This window comes from Aspergillus welwitschiae (genome assembly GCF_003344945.1).
Source record: "Aspergillus welwitschiae strain CBS 139.54b unplaced genomic scaffold BDQ94scaffold_22, whole genome shotgun sequence".
Taxonomy (NCBI): Eukaryota; Fungi; Ascomycota; class Eurotiomycetes; order Eurotiales; family Aspergillaceae; genus Aspergillus; species Aspergillus welwitschiae.
Window position 1 is genome coordinate 14,475 of NW_020798716.1, and position 15,689 is coordinate 30,163.

General features: G+C 51.8%; 5 protein-coding genes across 5 annotated transcripts; 4 read left to right on the forward strand and 1 right to left on the reverse strand.

The window, feature by feature from the left end:
* Positions 1-957: 957 nt before the first annotated feature.
* On the forward strand, positions 958-5,735 carry BDQ94DRAFT_160377 (MFS general substrate transporter; the record flags this gene model as incomplete). Its single annotated transcript, XM_026769212.1, has 12 exons — positions 958-1,077; positions 1,156-1,768; positions 1,881-2,351; positions 3,718-3,893; positions 4,023-4,175; positions 4,224-4,240; positions 4,287-4,389; positions 4,435-4,880; positions 4,926-5,012; positions 5,063-5,116; positions 5,172-5,501; positions 5,552-5,735. The coding sequence occupies 12 exons, from the start codon at positions 958-960 to the stop codon at positions 5,733-5,735; spliced, it is 2,754 nt and encodes a 917-aa protein (XP_026624667.1).
* Positions 5,736-5,912: 177 nt separating this feature from the next.
* On the forward strand, positions 5,913-6,296 carry BDQ94DRAFT_171724 (uncharacterized protein; the record flags this gene model as incomplete). The annotated part of the gene is made up of 1 exon (XM_026771825.1): positions 5,913-6,296. The coding sequence occupies one exon, from the start codon at positions 5,913-5,915 to the stop codon at positions 6,294-6,296; it is 384 nt and encodes a 127-aa protein (XP_026624668.1).
* Positions 6,297-7,286: 990 nt separating this feature from the next.
* On the reverse strand, positions 7,287-9,845 carry BDQ94DRAFT_55355 (oligopeptidase family protein). The gene is made up of 3 exons (XM_026776034.1): positions 9,723-9,845; positions 9,630-9,666; positions 7,287-9,534 (listed from the first exon to the last, which is right to left on the reverse strand). Exons 2-3 carry the CDS (start codon positions 9,659-9,661, stop codon positions 7,368-7,370), a joined length of 2,199 nt encoding a protein of 732 aa, XP_026624669.1. The 5' UTR covers positions 9,662-9,666; positions 9,723-9,845; the 3' UTR covers positions 7,287-7,367.
* Positions 9,846-10,813: 968 nt separating this feature from the next.
* Positions 10,814-12,351, forward strand: BDQ94DRAFT_171727 (putative salicylate hydroxylase; the record flags this gene model as incomplete). The annotated part of the gene is made up of 6 exons (XM_026771826.1): positions 10,814-10,900; positions 10,953-11,123; positions 11,178-11,330; positions 11,391-11,471; positions 11,527-11,977; positions 12,044-12,351. The coding sequence occupies 6 exons, from the start codon at positions 10,814-10,816 to the stop codon at positions 12,349-12,351; spliced, it is 1,251 nt and encodes a 416-aa protein (XP_026624670.1).
* A 421-nt stretch (positions 12,352-12,772) lies between these two features.
* BDQ94DRAFT_180142 (transcription factor domain-containing protein) lies at positions 12,773-15,532 on the forward strand (the record flags this gene model as incomplete). The annotated part of the gene is made up of 5 exons (XM_026773549.1): positions 12,773-12,927; positions 12,969-14,151; positions 14,216-14,485; positions 14,560-14,701; positions 14,748-15,532. The coding sequence occupies 5 exons, from the start codon at positions 12,773-12,775 to the stop codon at positions 15,530-15,532; spliced, it is 2,535 nt and encodes an 844-aa protein (XP_026624671.1).
* Between the last annotated feature and the right edge of the window lie 157 nt (positions 15,533-15,689).

The window sequence follows — 15,689 nt, forward strand, 5'->3', positions numbered from 1 at the left end:
GTTTGCCTCAGTTGGGCAGCGAAGGACGGAAAAGAGAAAGAGCCAATCCGTCCGGTGGATAGCAATAGAGAGAGAGACTGAATTGTTCAGTCAGTCACTGCCTCCAGGAGTGAAATACAGAGGCAAAACAATCGCTAAGCTTGAACGGCCAGTACTGTGTCGTCATGCTAGCAGGGACAGGGGACCCTTTCACACCGTCTAGTTGGTCACAGTTGACCATCGAAGACCAATTATTCTTCCATCTTCGCATCGCAGCGGCCTCGGCCACAATAAACACACGAACCATGGGTTGCTTCTTTCGGCGGATGGCCTGCCCCACCGACCCGAGTGGCTGTTATGTACTTTACCTTACAGAAATATTCAATATGTACAAGGGTGCATTAGAAGTATTTGGTATCAGTATATACTGGTATGTACTGCCCACACAGCATGTAAGTTACCACCAGCTTCCTTGGCGGGCTGACTAACGCATAACTAGTGGGTGCCTTTCCCTGCCTCAGGTTCTCAATCTCACCACATCATCGACTGGCTCTCGTTGCATCCACTCACTCACTCACTAACTCCGCCTCAATCCAGTCCACGGATATCGACTCCGGTCTGAACACGCGGCTTCTAAAGTATTCATCTTCTCGGTTTACACTCTTCTCTTATCCCTCAACCTCCCCAATTCACTCTCATTCCCTTTCTCCGCTGGACCTTACTTTGTACATTCCATCCGCTCAAGGGCCTCAGATCATTTGCTCTTCCCCTCTCCCTTGCTCCGCCGGCTTCTTCTGCCTGCCTGTGCGCCTGCGCCAACGCCGGGGTGGATCCCAGCCGTCAGAACGATAGTGCCGCGTAGTCACCTCCTAGTCGCCACGGGGACCCCGTCCCTACAGCTATCGCGGCTCAATAATCAGCTTCCTGTAGCTGCTTTGTGAACAGCTTTCCCTGCACTGGTGTGCTCCTTCATCCACCATGGCGCAATATTTCTTTGATCTTCTCTACAACTTCACCGATTGCATGTGCTGTTTTCCCAGCACGCTGCAATTAAAGATCAACAATCGTAGCTTCAAATTGCTCCGACTCCTCGGTGAAGTATGATTGCTTCTGACTTATGGTTCACTACAAAACACCCGCGAATGCGCGATGCTGACGATCAACGCATCATGCTAGGGTGGTTTCTCCTATGTCTACCTCGTTCAAGACAAATCGACCTCGGAACTGTTTGCGCTGAAGAAGATCCGGTGTCCCTTCGGTCAGGAGTCCGTTTCACAGGCGTTGAAGGAAGTGGAGGCCTACAATCTGTTCACCACGCAGAACAACATCATTCATTCCATTGACCATTGTGTATCCACCGAATCCGGGTCGAAATTCCGCGCCGATGGCGGCGATGCAGGGTCGAAGACGGTCTACATCCTCCTACCATACTACCAACGGGGCAACCTCCAAGATGCCATCAATGCGAACCTCGTCAACCATTCCCGCTTCCCGGAGAAGCGTTTGATGGTGCTAATGCTCGGAGTTGCCAATGCGCTCCGAGCGATGCACCTGTACCGTGTGAAAAGTGGTACGGGTCCTACACGCAAGGCTAAAGCTGTGAGGAGAGAGGGTGCAGAGGCAGACGCGGACACAGCTATGCGGATGCCGAAACCGAAGCGACGCACCAGCCAGAATGTGGATGAAGAAGAGGAGAATGAGCCATTGATGGATGATGAGGTCACAATAAGTCAGGAGGGCGTGCAAGACGGCGATCTTCGCCCGTATGCCCACCGGGATATTAAGCCCGGTACGGCTGCTGCTCCCTATTGAAGCGATTTTCCGCTAATGCTTGCTTTCAGGAAACATCATGATCGCTGATGATGGGCGTACACCCATCCTCATGGATCTCGGATCGCTAGCGCCCAGCCCCATTGCCATCACCTCCCGGTCGCTCGCCCTGGCCGTCCAAGACACCGCTGCGGAACACAGCACGATGCCGTATCGGGCACCCGAACTCTTCGATGTCAAGACGGGTTCGATCATCGACACAAAGGTGGATATCTGGTCATTAGGATGTACGCTCTACGCCTGTCTAGTGGGCAAGAGCCCCTTTGAAGCCCGCAGCGAAGAGACAGGTGGCAGCTTGAGCATGTGTGTGTTGGGTGGTGATTGGCGGTTCCCCGACGAGAAATCGAGTGCTACCAAGGGCAAGGGCAAGGCCGGTGGCGATGATAGCCGCAAAGATAATACGATGCAGATCAGTGCGCCCGTAAAGGAGGTGGTCCGCAAGTGCCTGCAGGTGGAGCCTGCAGACCGGCCTGATATTGATGAGCTGATTCAAATCCTGAAGGACGTTATCAAGGACCTTCCCGAGGAGGATGACATTGCCAGTGGTTCAAGCTAGTGGGCCTTCAGTGTCTACCTCTTTCGAGTCCTGTCGTGAGTCAGCTGGAGGGATTGTCCCTGTCGGTTGAACTACGTGCGGAGTTGTCTGGCCCTGGCCAGATTGTATTATACCAGCCAGATCTGCACATATCGCCTCATTATCTTTTTCTTTCCTGTCCGTGTCTGTGGTCATTTGGGATTGTCATCTAAGATTCTCTGCTGTGGTTTCCAGATTCGTGAGCTTGATACCAGAATAATATTAGCTGCAGGCGGCAGTTTGATTTCTCCTTGTTTATCCGAGTCTATTCAGGTGTAAAAGTGGTCGTTTTGGAGTATCCCTAGTATGTTTGATAAGATCTGGGGACATCCCATGGTTTGGCGATGATCTGGGCGTGTTCTGGCCCAGCCGTAGAATGCTTATGACACATCAGATCATCCTAAAATCTGGTCCAAAAGTGGGAGCAGCACCCATTAACTGTTCCTCATTGAGAAAGTACAATCAGATCATTATTTGACACGGCTGATAAGGTAGCTAGCTGAATCCACCCGACGCCGGCGCGAAGACTACCATGGCTCTGTCCAGCGTGATCCGTGCTGGAGGGGGACATGCCAAAGCGGAGTAAGTCCGTGAGCATCAAGTCTATTCTCATCAAGAAGGATGGTCGGAGCGACGCACCAGTAACATCTGCTATCAACGGTCTTTCCCTGATATACCAATGAAGCAGCCTAGGCTTCTTCCGATCAACCAGCGAGATACGATTTGCCGACAGCCCCGCGCCTCGCTTGAACAACTAAACCGGTTAGCGATGGATGACATCTGGATTGGAGTCAAATGGGGGGGTGCGCGGGGAAGTTCCATGCCGGACGGGTGGTTATCCAACTTATCCAGCTGCCATCAATGGATCGATCTGCTGGAGGAGATAGCAGAGGTGGATCCAAGGCTTCTCTAGTTATCAGCTGGACTGAGGATCACCCAGAGCCAACAATTGAGCGGTTGTCGGTCTTTTTGCTGCACGACGGAATGCCTTCCGCCTGCTTATCTGGTGGACGATGATAACAGGAACTACTACGGAGTAACTAGGCTGGTGGACTATTGACCGGATATCTAGATGGAGGGACTCTTTATCTTCTCGCATTGCTAGGAATTCGGTCTTGCAGCGGGGATTACATATTTGCTATTTTTCCGACGCTTTGACTTGATTTGATTTGATCGTTTTCGGAGTATTTCTGATAAACAGCCTTTTGACCACCTCGCCAGCTGCTGTCCTTGACGTTACATTCCTTCCATTCCTCCTCATCTCCCTTCACTCCACCCTCCACTCTCCATGAACTACTTGAGCGGTTAATCTAGTATCATCAAGATGACCCCAGGCCTCGATCGGACTGCTATTCCGGGCACCGTGACGCTGGTGGACTTGGAGCATGTCCTTGCCACCCGTCATGCGGATCGCGGCGACAGTGACATCGTTCTCATTCCGGAACCGTCCAATGATCCCGATGATCCCTTGAATTGGGCCCCCTGGAGGAAGACCTTGTCTACCATCTGTGTGAGCGTGTATGTCTGCAGAATGTGTCTATTAGGTTAATCTAGTGGATGCAGGGACTAACATGGGCCCTGCAGGTACACGTTATTTGCTGGTATCGCATGCTCTGTCGTCTACTCGGTGCTCACGCAGCTATCCGAAGCAACAGGTGTCTCGGTTGATACTCTCAATCAGGGAACCGGGTATATGTTTTTGTTCGCTGGATGGGGGCTTTTGTTTTGGCAGCCACTGGCGCTGCAGTATGGCAAGCGTCTGACATACATCCTTTCTTTGGTTGGCATTCTGGTATGCACTCACTGGGAGTCTTCTATATAAATACTAATTACTCCACAGGGCACCTCAGTGTGGGGGTACGTTGTCTGACATGACTGTATGCATAATTACTGACCCCAGCAGTCCCTATATCCACACCAACGGCCAGTGGATTGCGCGCAGTATCCTTTCGGGGTTCTTCACGGCTCCCATTGAAGCTCTCCCAGAAGTAACCGTGACTGATGTGGTGAGTTTCCATCTGAACTCGTATCGGACTAAGCTGACGTTTCAGTACTTCACCCATGAGCGGGGAACATACATGGCGTTATATGCATTCTTCCTTGCAGGCAGCAACTACTTTGCACCAGTCATCTGCGGCTTCATCGCCGAGTACCAAGGCTGGCAATGGGTGTTCTACTGGCCCAGCATTTTCTGCGCCTTTGCAATTGTCTTCTTGTTTTTCTTCATGGAAGAGACGAACTACGTGCGCGAGAAGGCGCCAGTCGCGGAGGTCACTTCGACGGAAGCTTCTTCGCGCACGTCCGAGCAGGGCGACAAGGAGAAACGTCCTGCTGATGTGGCACAACAGAGTGACACAGAATGCGGGGTGATGTATCAGAGGAAGACGTATCTGCAGAAACTCTCGCTTGTAGGGCCCAGGCTGCCGAGGAACAATATGTTCCGGCGGTTCTACCACACATTGTACTATCTGAGCTGGCCGGTGGTATTCTACGCGGGGTATGTCTTCCTGCAACAATGGGTTTATGAAGCTAACCATGGCAGATTCTCGTACGGATCATACCTTATATGGTTCAATGTGTTGAACGGAACAGCTTCTATTATTTTGGGCGGCGCGCCTTATAATTTCAGGTACGTTGCATTGTTTCAGATCTAACTATGCATTTTGCTAATCTGAATAGCTCTGCAATGGTCGGACTCAGCTATGTATCCTGCATTCTGGGTACATTACTAGCGTGAGTTTTCCGGAGTATTCTCGAGCGATTCATAAAAACCAACTAACAACAACAGCTCTCTCTTCACCGGCCGCTTCAGCGACTGGCTCACGGTCCGACTCGCGCGACGCAACAACGGAGTCATGGAAGCCGAACAGCGCCTGTGGCCCTTTGCCATCTGCCTTATCCTCGTGCCAGGATCTCTCTTGCTCTGGGGCGTGGGAGCGGCGCACCAAGTGCATTGGTTCGGACTGATCGTAGCGATGTGTCTGCTGGCGTTGGCGAACACGTGCGGCATCACGCTGAGCGTCAACTACCTGGTCGACAGCTACCGGGAGCTGAGCGGGGATGCGATGGCGAGTGTGATATTGGTTCGGAACACCATGTCGTTCGCCATGGGCTATGGGTATTTCCATCCCTTCCATTTGGTAATCTTCAGCAAGCTAACTGCAATAGAATAACACCGTGGGTAAACCACCTCGGATACCAGAACTGTTTTATATCCGCTGCATTCGTGGGCATGGTATGCGCAGCAGTGTTCCTGGTGATGATCAAATGGGGGAAGACGTTTCGAATGCAGAGTCGCGAGAAGTATTGGAGAATCGTGGAGGAGAATTGGACGAGGGGAATGGGCCATTAGCAATTTTCCCTAATTATAACAAGGGTATCACCATAACGCCATATATACATACCCATCCATCACGAATATCATGATCCAGCCCATATACCACCCGGTATAAACCCGAAATAACAAATAACAACCGATAAATAAATAATGATGATAAAATCAATTCACCCCCTCCCCATCTTCCACCTCATGGCATACTCCCCCTCATACCTCGCCCTCACCATCGCCTCAAACCACTCCCTCTCCATTCTCGCCAACATCTCCTCTGCCGTTTCTCCTCCTCCTTCTTCTTCCCCATACTCTTCTTCCTCCCTAATCTCCCCCTCCTCAACCTCCTCCACCTCCTTCTCCCTCACCACCCCCTTCCCTCTCCTCTTCTTCAAAGACCCAGAGGGTAATATTTCCTCACACCCCCTAAGACCAATAAACCTCCCAAACCTCCTCCTCTTCACCTCCAACCCCACCTCCTCATCCCGCACATACCCCTTCGCACCACCACCATCCCTCCTAATCCACGGCTGCACAATCCTCACCGGATACCAGAACGTGCCGCGCACCGGCGGATCCACCTGATGGAAGTGCACTGCGAGTCTATCCAGTTGCTCGGACGTGAGGAGGTTATATTGGAGTAAAGATCTGGGGAAATCGGGGTGTTGGTGGCCGGTGGTGCTGGAGACGAGGGGGTGGAGGGGCGTGCGGAAGTGGGCGAGGATGAGGGGGAGGTGGGGGTGGATTTTACTATTAGGTGTTATTTTCTGAGGTTGAGGTTGGGGGGTGGTCTTGGTTGGAGAGGTAGATGTGGGTGGTGGTTTGGGGAGGATGTGTCGATATCGGGGGGTTCGTCGTGGTGGTGGTGGTGGTGAGGATTGTGATGGTTGTTGAGGGGGGGATGATGGTGTAGAAGGGATGGGAGAAGACACGGGGGTAGTAGGTGTGATCGGACTGGACGGGTAGTAGTCCTCCGGAGATGGAGGGTCAATGGACAGGTATTGGCTGTGGCGTTGTCGTCGCATTCGGCGTCGTTTGGGTGCTGGTGCTGGTGCTGGTGCTGGTGCTGGTGCTGGTGCTGGTGCTGGTGCTGGTGCTGGTGCTGGTGCTGGTGCTGGTGCTGGTGCTGGTGCTGGTGCTGGTGCTGGTGCTGGTGACTGGGCTGAAACTGGTGATGGATCTGGAGATGATGGTGATATAGTCTCTGATATGCGACGCTTGCTCATTTTCGAAAAGCTGGTCTGCAGTGGTTGCCTGTCTAGAAGTACTAGAGATAGTGAGTGACTGGTACTTCGAGGAACAACTTCTAGTTATATCCTTTTACGGCTTTGTTGAGTGCATCTGCCATGTACCCTGAGAATGTACTATAAAAACCTGAAACGGGGTTCGCCGGTGCCTTGTCTCTGTACAATAGCCTCACCCGGTCTTTGTTGGTGCATTGTTGCATAAAGAGATGGTAATTCCCGTCGCATCTTGCTCCATTGTCCATACCCGCTTGTTGGCTACGTATGTGTAGCGCGAAACAGAAGCTACACCTGGTAGAGCATGATAAAGGCATTGGACAATGCCGACAAAGCATCACTAGATGGCCATATGACCTCGTATTCAATCTTGCTGAATATACTATTAACCACTAATTTATACAGAAGCCAGTGTTCAGTTAGCGGCCCCATCCAACGTCACCTGCTGGAGTCGTCGCTCCATCGACGCCTGCTTCGTGGTGCTAAATTCTGCAAACTCCCGCGACGCCGGCGGCAGTCCTACATACTTGTTAATCCAGTTGAGCACGGTGTAGTGCCACATGAGCGAGTTCTCCGGATTAAGCACCCAGTGGTTCTCGTCCGGGAAAGTCAAAAACGCACTTTCGACACCCCGCATCTGCAACACGTTGAAGGCAGCGAGACCCTCCGCGATTGTCAGCCGGTAGTCCAGCTCATTGTGGATCACCAGATGCGGTGTCTGCCAGTTTGCGGTGTGCCGAGACGGGTCCCAACGCTCCCAATTCTCAGGGACCTTCCACAAGGGCCCCTTGAGATCCCGCACAGGGAAGTAAAGCTCCTCGGTGGAAAGCATCGATGTCATGCTAAAGATTCCATCGTGGGTCACCAGAGCCTTGAATCGTCGGCCCAATGGGTGCCCTTGGATCCAGTTGACCATGTAGCCGCCAAATGACGCACCAAGCGCCACAGCACGGGACGTGTCGACGTACTCCAGGTTATTCTCAATATAATCGAATCCCTTCTCGAGATCTATATATGGCAGGCTGCCGTAGTTGCCACGAATCTCATCCGTGAACTTTTGTCCGTAACTGGTGCTACCACGGGGATTGGGGGTAACGACAACGTAGCCCTGTTCAGCAAACACCGCCGGATTCCAGCGTGTGCTCCACTGGTCACACCAGGCACCCTGAGGTCCACCGTGAATCAAGTAAGCTAGCGGATATTTCTTGCCCGGTTTGAAGTTGGAGGGCTTCACAACCCAGGCATGGACGGGAGTGTCGTTGGCTCCCCGGTACCAGATTTCATCCACCTGCGAGGGCGAGAGTCCAAAGACAGCACCATTGCGACCGATGGAGGAGATAACGCGCACGTCGCTGGGAGACTCGGGGTCGACAATAGACCATACGCTATTGTCCACCAAGCTAGTGCTAGAAATGAGCAGCTTTGTCGACTTCTTAGATGCGGGATAGACGTCCGTGACATAGCCTGCATCAGTGATCTTCTTCAACTTATCTGGAGTTGCATGGCGAATATCAGCGAGAGGAAGCTGATACAGCACTCCACGGCCATACTCCTCGACCTGGATAAACAAAGATTGGTCGTCATTCGATAACGTCAGGCCAGCCGGGCTGGAATCCCACAATCCCTCTCCGTCTGCAGAGGCAAACACCTCGATCATTTCACCGTTCCAAGGGTTCGGCACATATAAGATACGTCTCTTATCCGACTCGTAACCGTCTTCGCGCATGGCAAGAAGAAGAATCGAGCTGCCATCCGAAGTGAGGATCGGGGAAGACATGGCTCCTTCGAGTCCCTTTACCGCGCAGACCTTAGCCTCTAACGCGTTCACACCGGTCCATGAAAACATAGGGCAGTAATAACAGGAGCAGGAGGTGTGCGTGGCAGGATTGAGATCCGGATCTTTCGCCACAAAGACAATTGCTGACGGGCTGATGTCAAAGTCACCGGTGCCTCCGAACGGTGGGATAGGAGCCTCGACACCCGCAAGACCGCTCACCGAGATCAAGTTCGTCAGTCCCGACACGGAGTACTTTCCCGCTTGTCTGGTAGCTGGCGACAGAGGGGCGCGCTGAAGCAAGCCATACCAGATGGCATTCTTCTGAGGCTCGATGTACGAATCCCAATGTCTCACGTAGAGCGACGTAAAGAGCCGCCCAGTGCTGATTGGCTTCTTTGCGTCATGCGGATTGTGAAGCGTCCCATCAGGGTTAGCCTTACCAGTCACAGCAAAGCCGATCTTGCCCGGCTCGACAACAGTGACCTTGAGGTCAGAAACGGGGCCAGGGACGGTTCCCGCCGTGTATGTTTTGTCTGCCTCATGTGCATCTCCCACAATAAAGCTGGTGTTGCCGTTGGCCTTTGCCTTGAGCCAAACCAGCTGATTGCTGTCGCCCAGCCACTGCGGACAGCTGGCACCGGCGTCGTTGGTGATCAAGGCTGACCGGCCAGTGGCAATATCCAGAACACGGATCTCGTTTGTCTTAGAGTGGGATTCAAACGAGTAAGTTGTCTGGGTGTAGACGGCAAGGGTGCCTGAGGCATTCGGAACTGGTCCGGAGCGCCTAGGGGCTCCGAGCAGAACCCTGACAGGTCAGCTTCATTGACTTAAGTAGGAGAAGTGATATGTGAGAATTGACTGATGAAGTGGTCTCTGCTGCTGGTGTTGGTGATGGCTTACTCCGGAGTGAACTTCATGGATCGGATGGTCATGTCACCTTCACCGGCAGGTCAGTAGCTGATCGACACCAGTGATAAGATGGGGGGTCATTACTGTTCCTGAACAACAAGAATTGATACGAAGGGCCAGTGAGGAATGGACAAGCGCAGTTCCTCCTCGTGGCTGATGGATGTCAGACGAGTAGGTGTAAGAAGGAGGGATGAGAGCTGCAGGGAGATGAATGAGGAATGGGGAATGGGGACCGTGAGGGGAAGCAGCAGAAGGAATGAGGTGGTCGGTGAGGGGACGTCCCTTATCGGCTGACCCACGGACTCCGGCTAGTCCCTGTTTCCACAAAGTTACTTGAACCTGGATTGCAACGTTCGGTAGATCCCAATTCTAACATATTTAACCTTTATTTATATCATTGAATGCAGATTGATATGGGGTCCCGATAAATGCGGAGAATCAAGTGGCTAACTTTCCTACTGTGGTTCTCCCGGTGGGGACCTCAGGCACTCCATAACCCCTGCTGGCTCGCCGCTCGATTGTGAGGATCGTGCTAACAGTGACCATAATGCCTACAATACGACACAGAAACTAATTACACTTCGATGCTGTCAGGAGAAACTCCGACTATCAGAAAACTAATGACCTAGACGTGTTTAGCCTACCGATGCCGTGCGCCCTGTTAGAGCTTTGTTGCAACCGCTTTGCCCAAGGAAAAGAGGAAGGAATCTACAAACAAGCACAGTACTAATTTCGTCAATTACTAGAGCTGACGCAGATCATGAATTAAGGGTCCAATCTAGTCCAGGTCTGCAGAAAGGACACCTGGAATCGTACTGAGAATTGGCCAACTGCAAACAACGGCTTCTAGCTAATGCCACGGAACAAATGCGAACCACACAATCGGTATAGCATTAAGGACCCAATTATAATACATGGCTCCATAGTGCAAATGCAAAACACCGGCTCACTTGGTTCTCCTGTCCAGTGGAGCTACCATTCAAAGATCTGATGCTCAGCCAAGGACCGATCGGCTACTGTGGGCAGACCGAAGAGAGATGCCGAGTGGTCAGGCCGAGAACTTGAATTTAACCACGTACATAAAGCAAGCAGCATTTCCACTCGATAGCTACATGATCGTTTCCAACTGTACGCCTACTTACTGTTAAACTCTACTGCAATTGTGCTGGTGCAAAATGCCCTTGAAGATCATAGTGGTTGGTGCTGGTCTTGCCGGTCTAGGCGCAGCCATTGCATTGAACCGACAAGGTCATGACATTGAGGTGTGTAAATAGCGACACTATCGCTCAATGCTGAGTGGTGCTGACTATTCAGATCCTCGAACAATCTGGCTTCCTGAATGAAGTAGGAGCTGCAATCCACATGGCGCCTAATGCCACGCGCATCCTCAAGGACTGGGGATGCAACTTGGAGAACCTGCAGCCCGTCCATTGCAACAAACTGCGGTTGTGGGATCACCAAGGAAACCTTATCCGGACACCAGTGGTAGGGGCTATTATTCAGGGGTAAGATCATCAGTTTAGGCTAATAATCATGCAGGTGACCAAGGATGCTCAGGAAGCACTGGGCATCTACGATGAGTGGTTACTCACACACAGAGTGGATTTGCACAATACTCTTAGGGATATGGCTGCCAAGGAGGTCAATGGCAAGAAGCCTACCATTCATCTGCGTTCTCGTGTAGCTTCGGTGGTTAGTTATCTATTGCAATTCACCCAGAGTCTCCAGGCTGCTAATCGAGATGATTGATAGGATCCTGAGGCTGGAGTGGTAACCCTCGAGGACGGTACCAAGTTCACTGGCGACTTGGTCATTGGGGCGGATGGCATTCATGTACGGACGCTGCTCTTTGTTGGACCTATATCTAATATACTAATCGTTTCACTAGTCTCGGTGTGTTAGCAGTGTCATCGGTGGACCTACGCAGAAGGAAAGCACGGGGCAGAACTGCTTTCGCTTTCTCATCCCTGTTTCCAAGATGAAAAGCAACCCTCTTACTGCCTCTCTTTTGGAAAAGATGGGATCGGACGCTGTGGACGTGTTCGCGTCGGAGGATCGGCGACTAGTTGTCTACCCTTGTCGTCACGGCGACCTGCTCAATGTCGCTGCTATTCATCCTTCGGGCGCCGACTCTAGCGCTAGAGAGTCGTCTTGGCTCGACAGTGGCAACTTGGATTCGTTGCTTGAAACATGCAGTGCATTCAGTCCGGAAGTACGCGAGATGTGTAAATTGGCAGAGGACCTGAAGCTCTGGAGCTTGGCGTCTCGTTCTCCGCCGCGCACATTCATACGTGGCAAACTAGCACTCATTGGAGATGCAGCCCACCCAACCCTACCTCGTAAGTTACTTTGTGATTGTTACAAGCTTGTGGCTGCATCCATTGCTAATCATGCTCATGACTTAGACCAGGGCCAAGGCGGCGCACAGAGTTTCGAAGACGGGGCAGCTCTAGGCGCCCTGTTCACTCCCGAATGTACCAAAGATGATATCCCGGGTAGACTAGAACTGTACAACAAGGTACGCTATGGGCGATCGGTAACGGTGATGATGATGTCCAAGGTCAGCGACGATCGCCGGGGCCAGATGTTAGACGAGTTGAGGACCTATGTGCCCGATGCCGAGTTGCCTCCGGACATGTTTTCCTACACCTGGAGTTCGTACCCCGGTCGAGAAGCTCAACAGCTTCTTCAGGCTACTCAAGTGAGCGCCTAGTCCACTGTGGCTCTTTTCTAAGAGTACTGAAACAGACTCGGGTGATTATAGTTGTCCCCCTTCTCTGACCCTGCCCGCTGAGCCTATGTACCGAATAGAACTGTTAAATAATTGCATAGCACCACATCCTTTGAGAGTATGTCTAAGGAACAGCGCAGTAATGCTGTACCAGATTCGCGTAGGAGGTTCTAGAGAAAGGAAGAGATCTTAGATCGAGTCTTCGGGGTTGCAACTAATGGAGTAAGTGGGTGGAGCCTCGTTCGGGATTAGCGGCGATGGCCCGATAGAGCAGGTCGAATCCCGTGCCTCCCAAGTCCCTTCCATCCTGGCAACAGCAACTACACTGAGAGTTGAGTCCGCTTGATTCAGTTGTTCTTCGGGTGATGCTGCGCAGTTCATACTTACAGAATAATCTGATGCCATGCAATCCACCCAGTGGCTCTGCGAAGCTTGCAACGCTTCATTCCACCGACCCGAACACTATCAGCGCCACATCCGCACTCATACTAAAGAAAAGCCCTTTGCTTGTGTTGAGTGCGGCCAACGATTCAGTCGAGTGTCTGCCCTCACTACCTTGTGATATATGGAATATATTCAAGCTAATATGCAGTCTGTAGAGATTCACTTGCTCGTCATCACGGCACAAAACATGAACACATCGTCCCCAATGGCAGTACGCATACCAATGAGCGACGCCGGGTAGCACAGGCATGCAAGCAGTGTAATCTGTCCAAAGTTCGCTGTGACGGACAGAGCCCGTGTCAGAGGTGTCAGAGAAATGGGGCCGACTGTGTCTACCAGTCGCCCCAGAAGCGCAATGTCAATTCTGCTGCTACAACACACTCTTCGAAACCAAAACGGCACCGTGGCACAGCTACATCTCAGAACTGGGAACCTTCTCTTACAACGGATCAGCAAGGTGACGGAAGAGCATCAGCCCAGCTCCCAGATAACTTTGTCTTACCACCATCACCAACCATACATACAATGACTCAGCTGCAGCCTATATCGCCAACAGTAAATGCTAGGAGCATGGAAAACGCGGAGGCGTTCGGAATTGGCAGCCACCTTACAAGCCAGATTCCAGCAGCTACGCACGAGAGTACATCAGCATTGTTCGCTACGGATGCGATGGGATTCGAAGGTTTCTTGGGAGTTGACATCGATGCTAATGTGCTATCTAATATCCTAGAGCAGACCCCTCCATCAGATGGCGATTTGAATGATTTGTGGTTGGCATCAGCAGAGACGGAGCCCTCGTATTTTTCACTGAATACAGCCTCGAGGATACCTAGGCCATTCCCGCCCTTGACACCAACTGCAGTTGCCGAAATCTACCGTCGTAGTCACTCGCTGGAAACCGACGAAGCCATGGAACCAAGACGGTATCACCCGACTGCTATCAATATCGATGCGCAGTTGTCCTTTCCAGATATGGAGGGCCTATCTATGGAACAAGTGGATGAAGAGAACTTTGCCCACGTAAACGATGTGCCTGCTACAGCTGTGGAAGAAGTGCATCGTGTTGCGCGGATCATGGAAAGAACCCCGACCTTTCCACCGTTTACTGAGCTGAGAATCCCACCCTTGCCGGTGATCAATTCTTGGGTGCAGCTGTACTTTGAGCACTTCCATCCTGTTTTCCCCGTTCTACACAAGCCGTCTTTCTGCACCCCGGGCACGCATTGGCTCCTTATCTTTGTCGTGAGTGCCATCGGTGCTCAATTCTCCGGGCTCCCACATGCGCAGACCTGTTCAAGAGCTATGCACGAGCTGGTGCGACGCCAGTCCGTGCATCTGGTGAGTGAGGCCCCGCAGCCTATGCGCGTGTTGTTTCAGGGCTGACAGTACCCTCATCCGCTAGTGTGAGAATCTGAATGTACATGCCCGGGAGCTGTGGCTTATGCGGGTCTTCCTTCTCAACCTACTGGGGCTGCGGTACTCTGGCGAACGAAGGGCCCTAGAACTCGCTGAAGTGTATCAAGCCCTTCCGGTTACCGTGGCTCGGCGAAGTCAAATACTTAGAAGCATTGTATCTCTCCAAAAGATCTTTCAGCTAGAGCTTCCAAATACCCAAAAATGGCAAATTTGGACCCTTGATGAAGAGAGACGACGCACTGGTTACGCTATTTGGGTTAGTGGTTCCGCATAACTTTTCACGCCTACCTGGACATATTAGCTATTATAGCATCTAACGTGGCTATGCAGCTAGCAGATACGTCTTTCTCCACACATTTCGATCTATCCTCTGTAGTAAGGGACGATGAGATGCAGAATACCCTACCCCAGGCAGAAGAGCTCTGGGAAGCCACGACAGCACAGGGCTGGGCTACTTTCTCAACACGCACAAGTAGGTTCCGATATGCCGTCACTCATGGCTACTACTAACGTATCAGGCCGAAACAAACCCCTTACATTAGAGCATATTACTTCTGATAGAAATTGGCCGGCTATCTGGTCTAAAACTGGCACTCTTGGGAAGCAAGCCATTATTCAGCTTCTACTCAATGCCGTCAGTAACCACCAAAGGTTATCAGGATCCCCATCATTTGATTCAAGTGAAGTGAATGAAGATTTGAGACGACTATTGGAGCTCACAGAGAATGAGGAGGCACTTTGCTCCACCGAGCTCAGAGTCTGCGCGACTCACAGGCTCATGATTCTCTATGCCCTCATGACCAACAATATTCCCAAAGTGTCACTACTACCTACAGTTCTTAAGATCAAGGGCCGACATCTAAGCGAGTTTGACTTAGGTAAATTAGCTGATGAATGGGGCGCTGTGTCACATCAAGGAAGATCAGCCTTTTTCTACGCCGCACGGGTACTCGAAACCGTGCGATCCCATCACTGTACGCACTATTGTACACCTGTTTTCTTCTTCAGAGCTGTCCTAGTGATATGGCTATACTCTTCACTCTGCACCCCCCAAGGCCACCCTACTCCCGCGACTGAGGCGCCATCGATTACCCTCCGTTCGCCGGACTGGGGTGGCTTGGATGCTGTTGAATGGATCAGCACCGGCTGGGGTCGTATCAAGCTGCCCGGGATTGGCGATATCATGACTGGTCGAGGCCGCTCCAGATTTCTAGATGAGTCCATTTTGAGCCTCAGAACGCTGAAGTACTGGGGTATCAGTAGGATCTACGAGCAAGTTCTGACAAGGCTACAAGCGCCTTGAGTAACCCGCTGGCACGGTTGTCAATTTCACTCAATACTCATTACATTATCCATCCCGTCTTTCCCCTTTCCAATAAAACACTCCCAAAGCCCCTGGTCCTACATCATGATCTGTTGCCGGAGTAGGTAAGACGCCGGCGGCCCGAAACGAACGTACA

Bases quoted from the DNA above. Each gene is read 5' to 3' on its own strand.
- BDQ94DRAFT_55355 (XM_026776034.1), bottom strand. From the start codon at position 9,661: ATGACCATCCGATCCATGAAGTTCACTCCGGA. The intron at 9,535-9,629 runs GTAAGCCATCAC...CTGACCTGTCAG, and splicing joins TCCATGAAGTTCACTCCGGA to GGTTCTGCTCGGAGCCCCTA.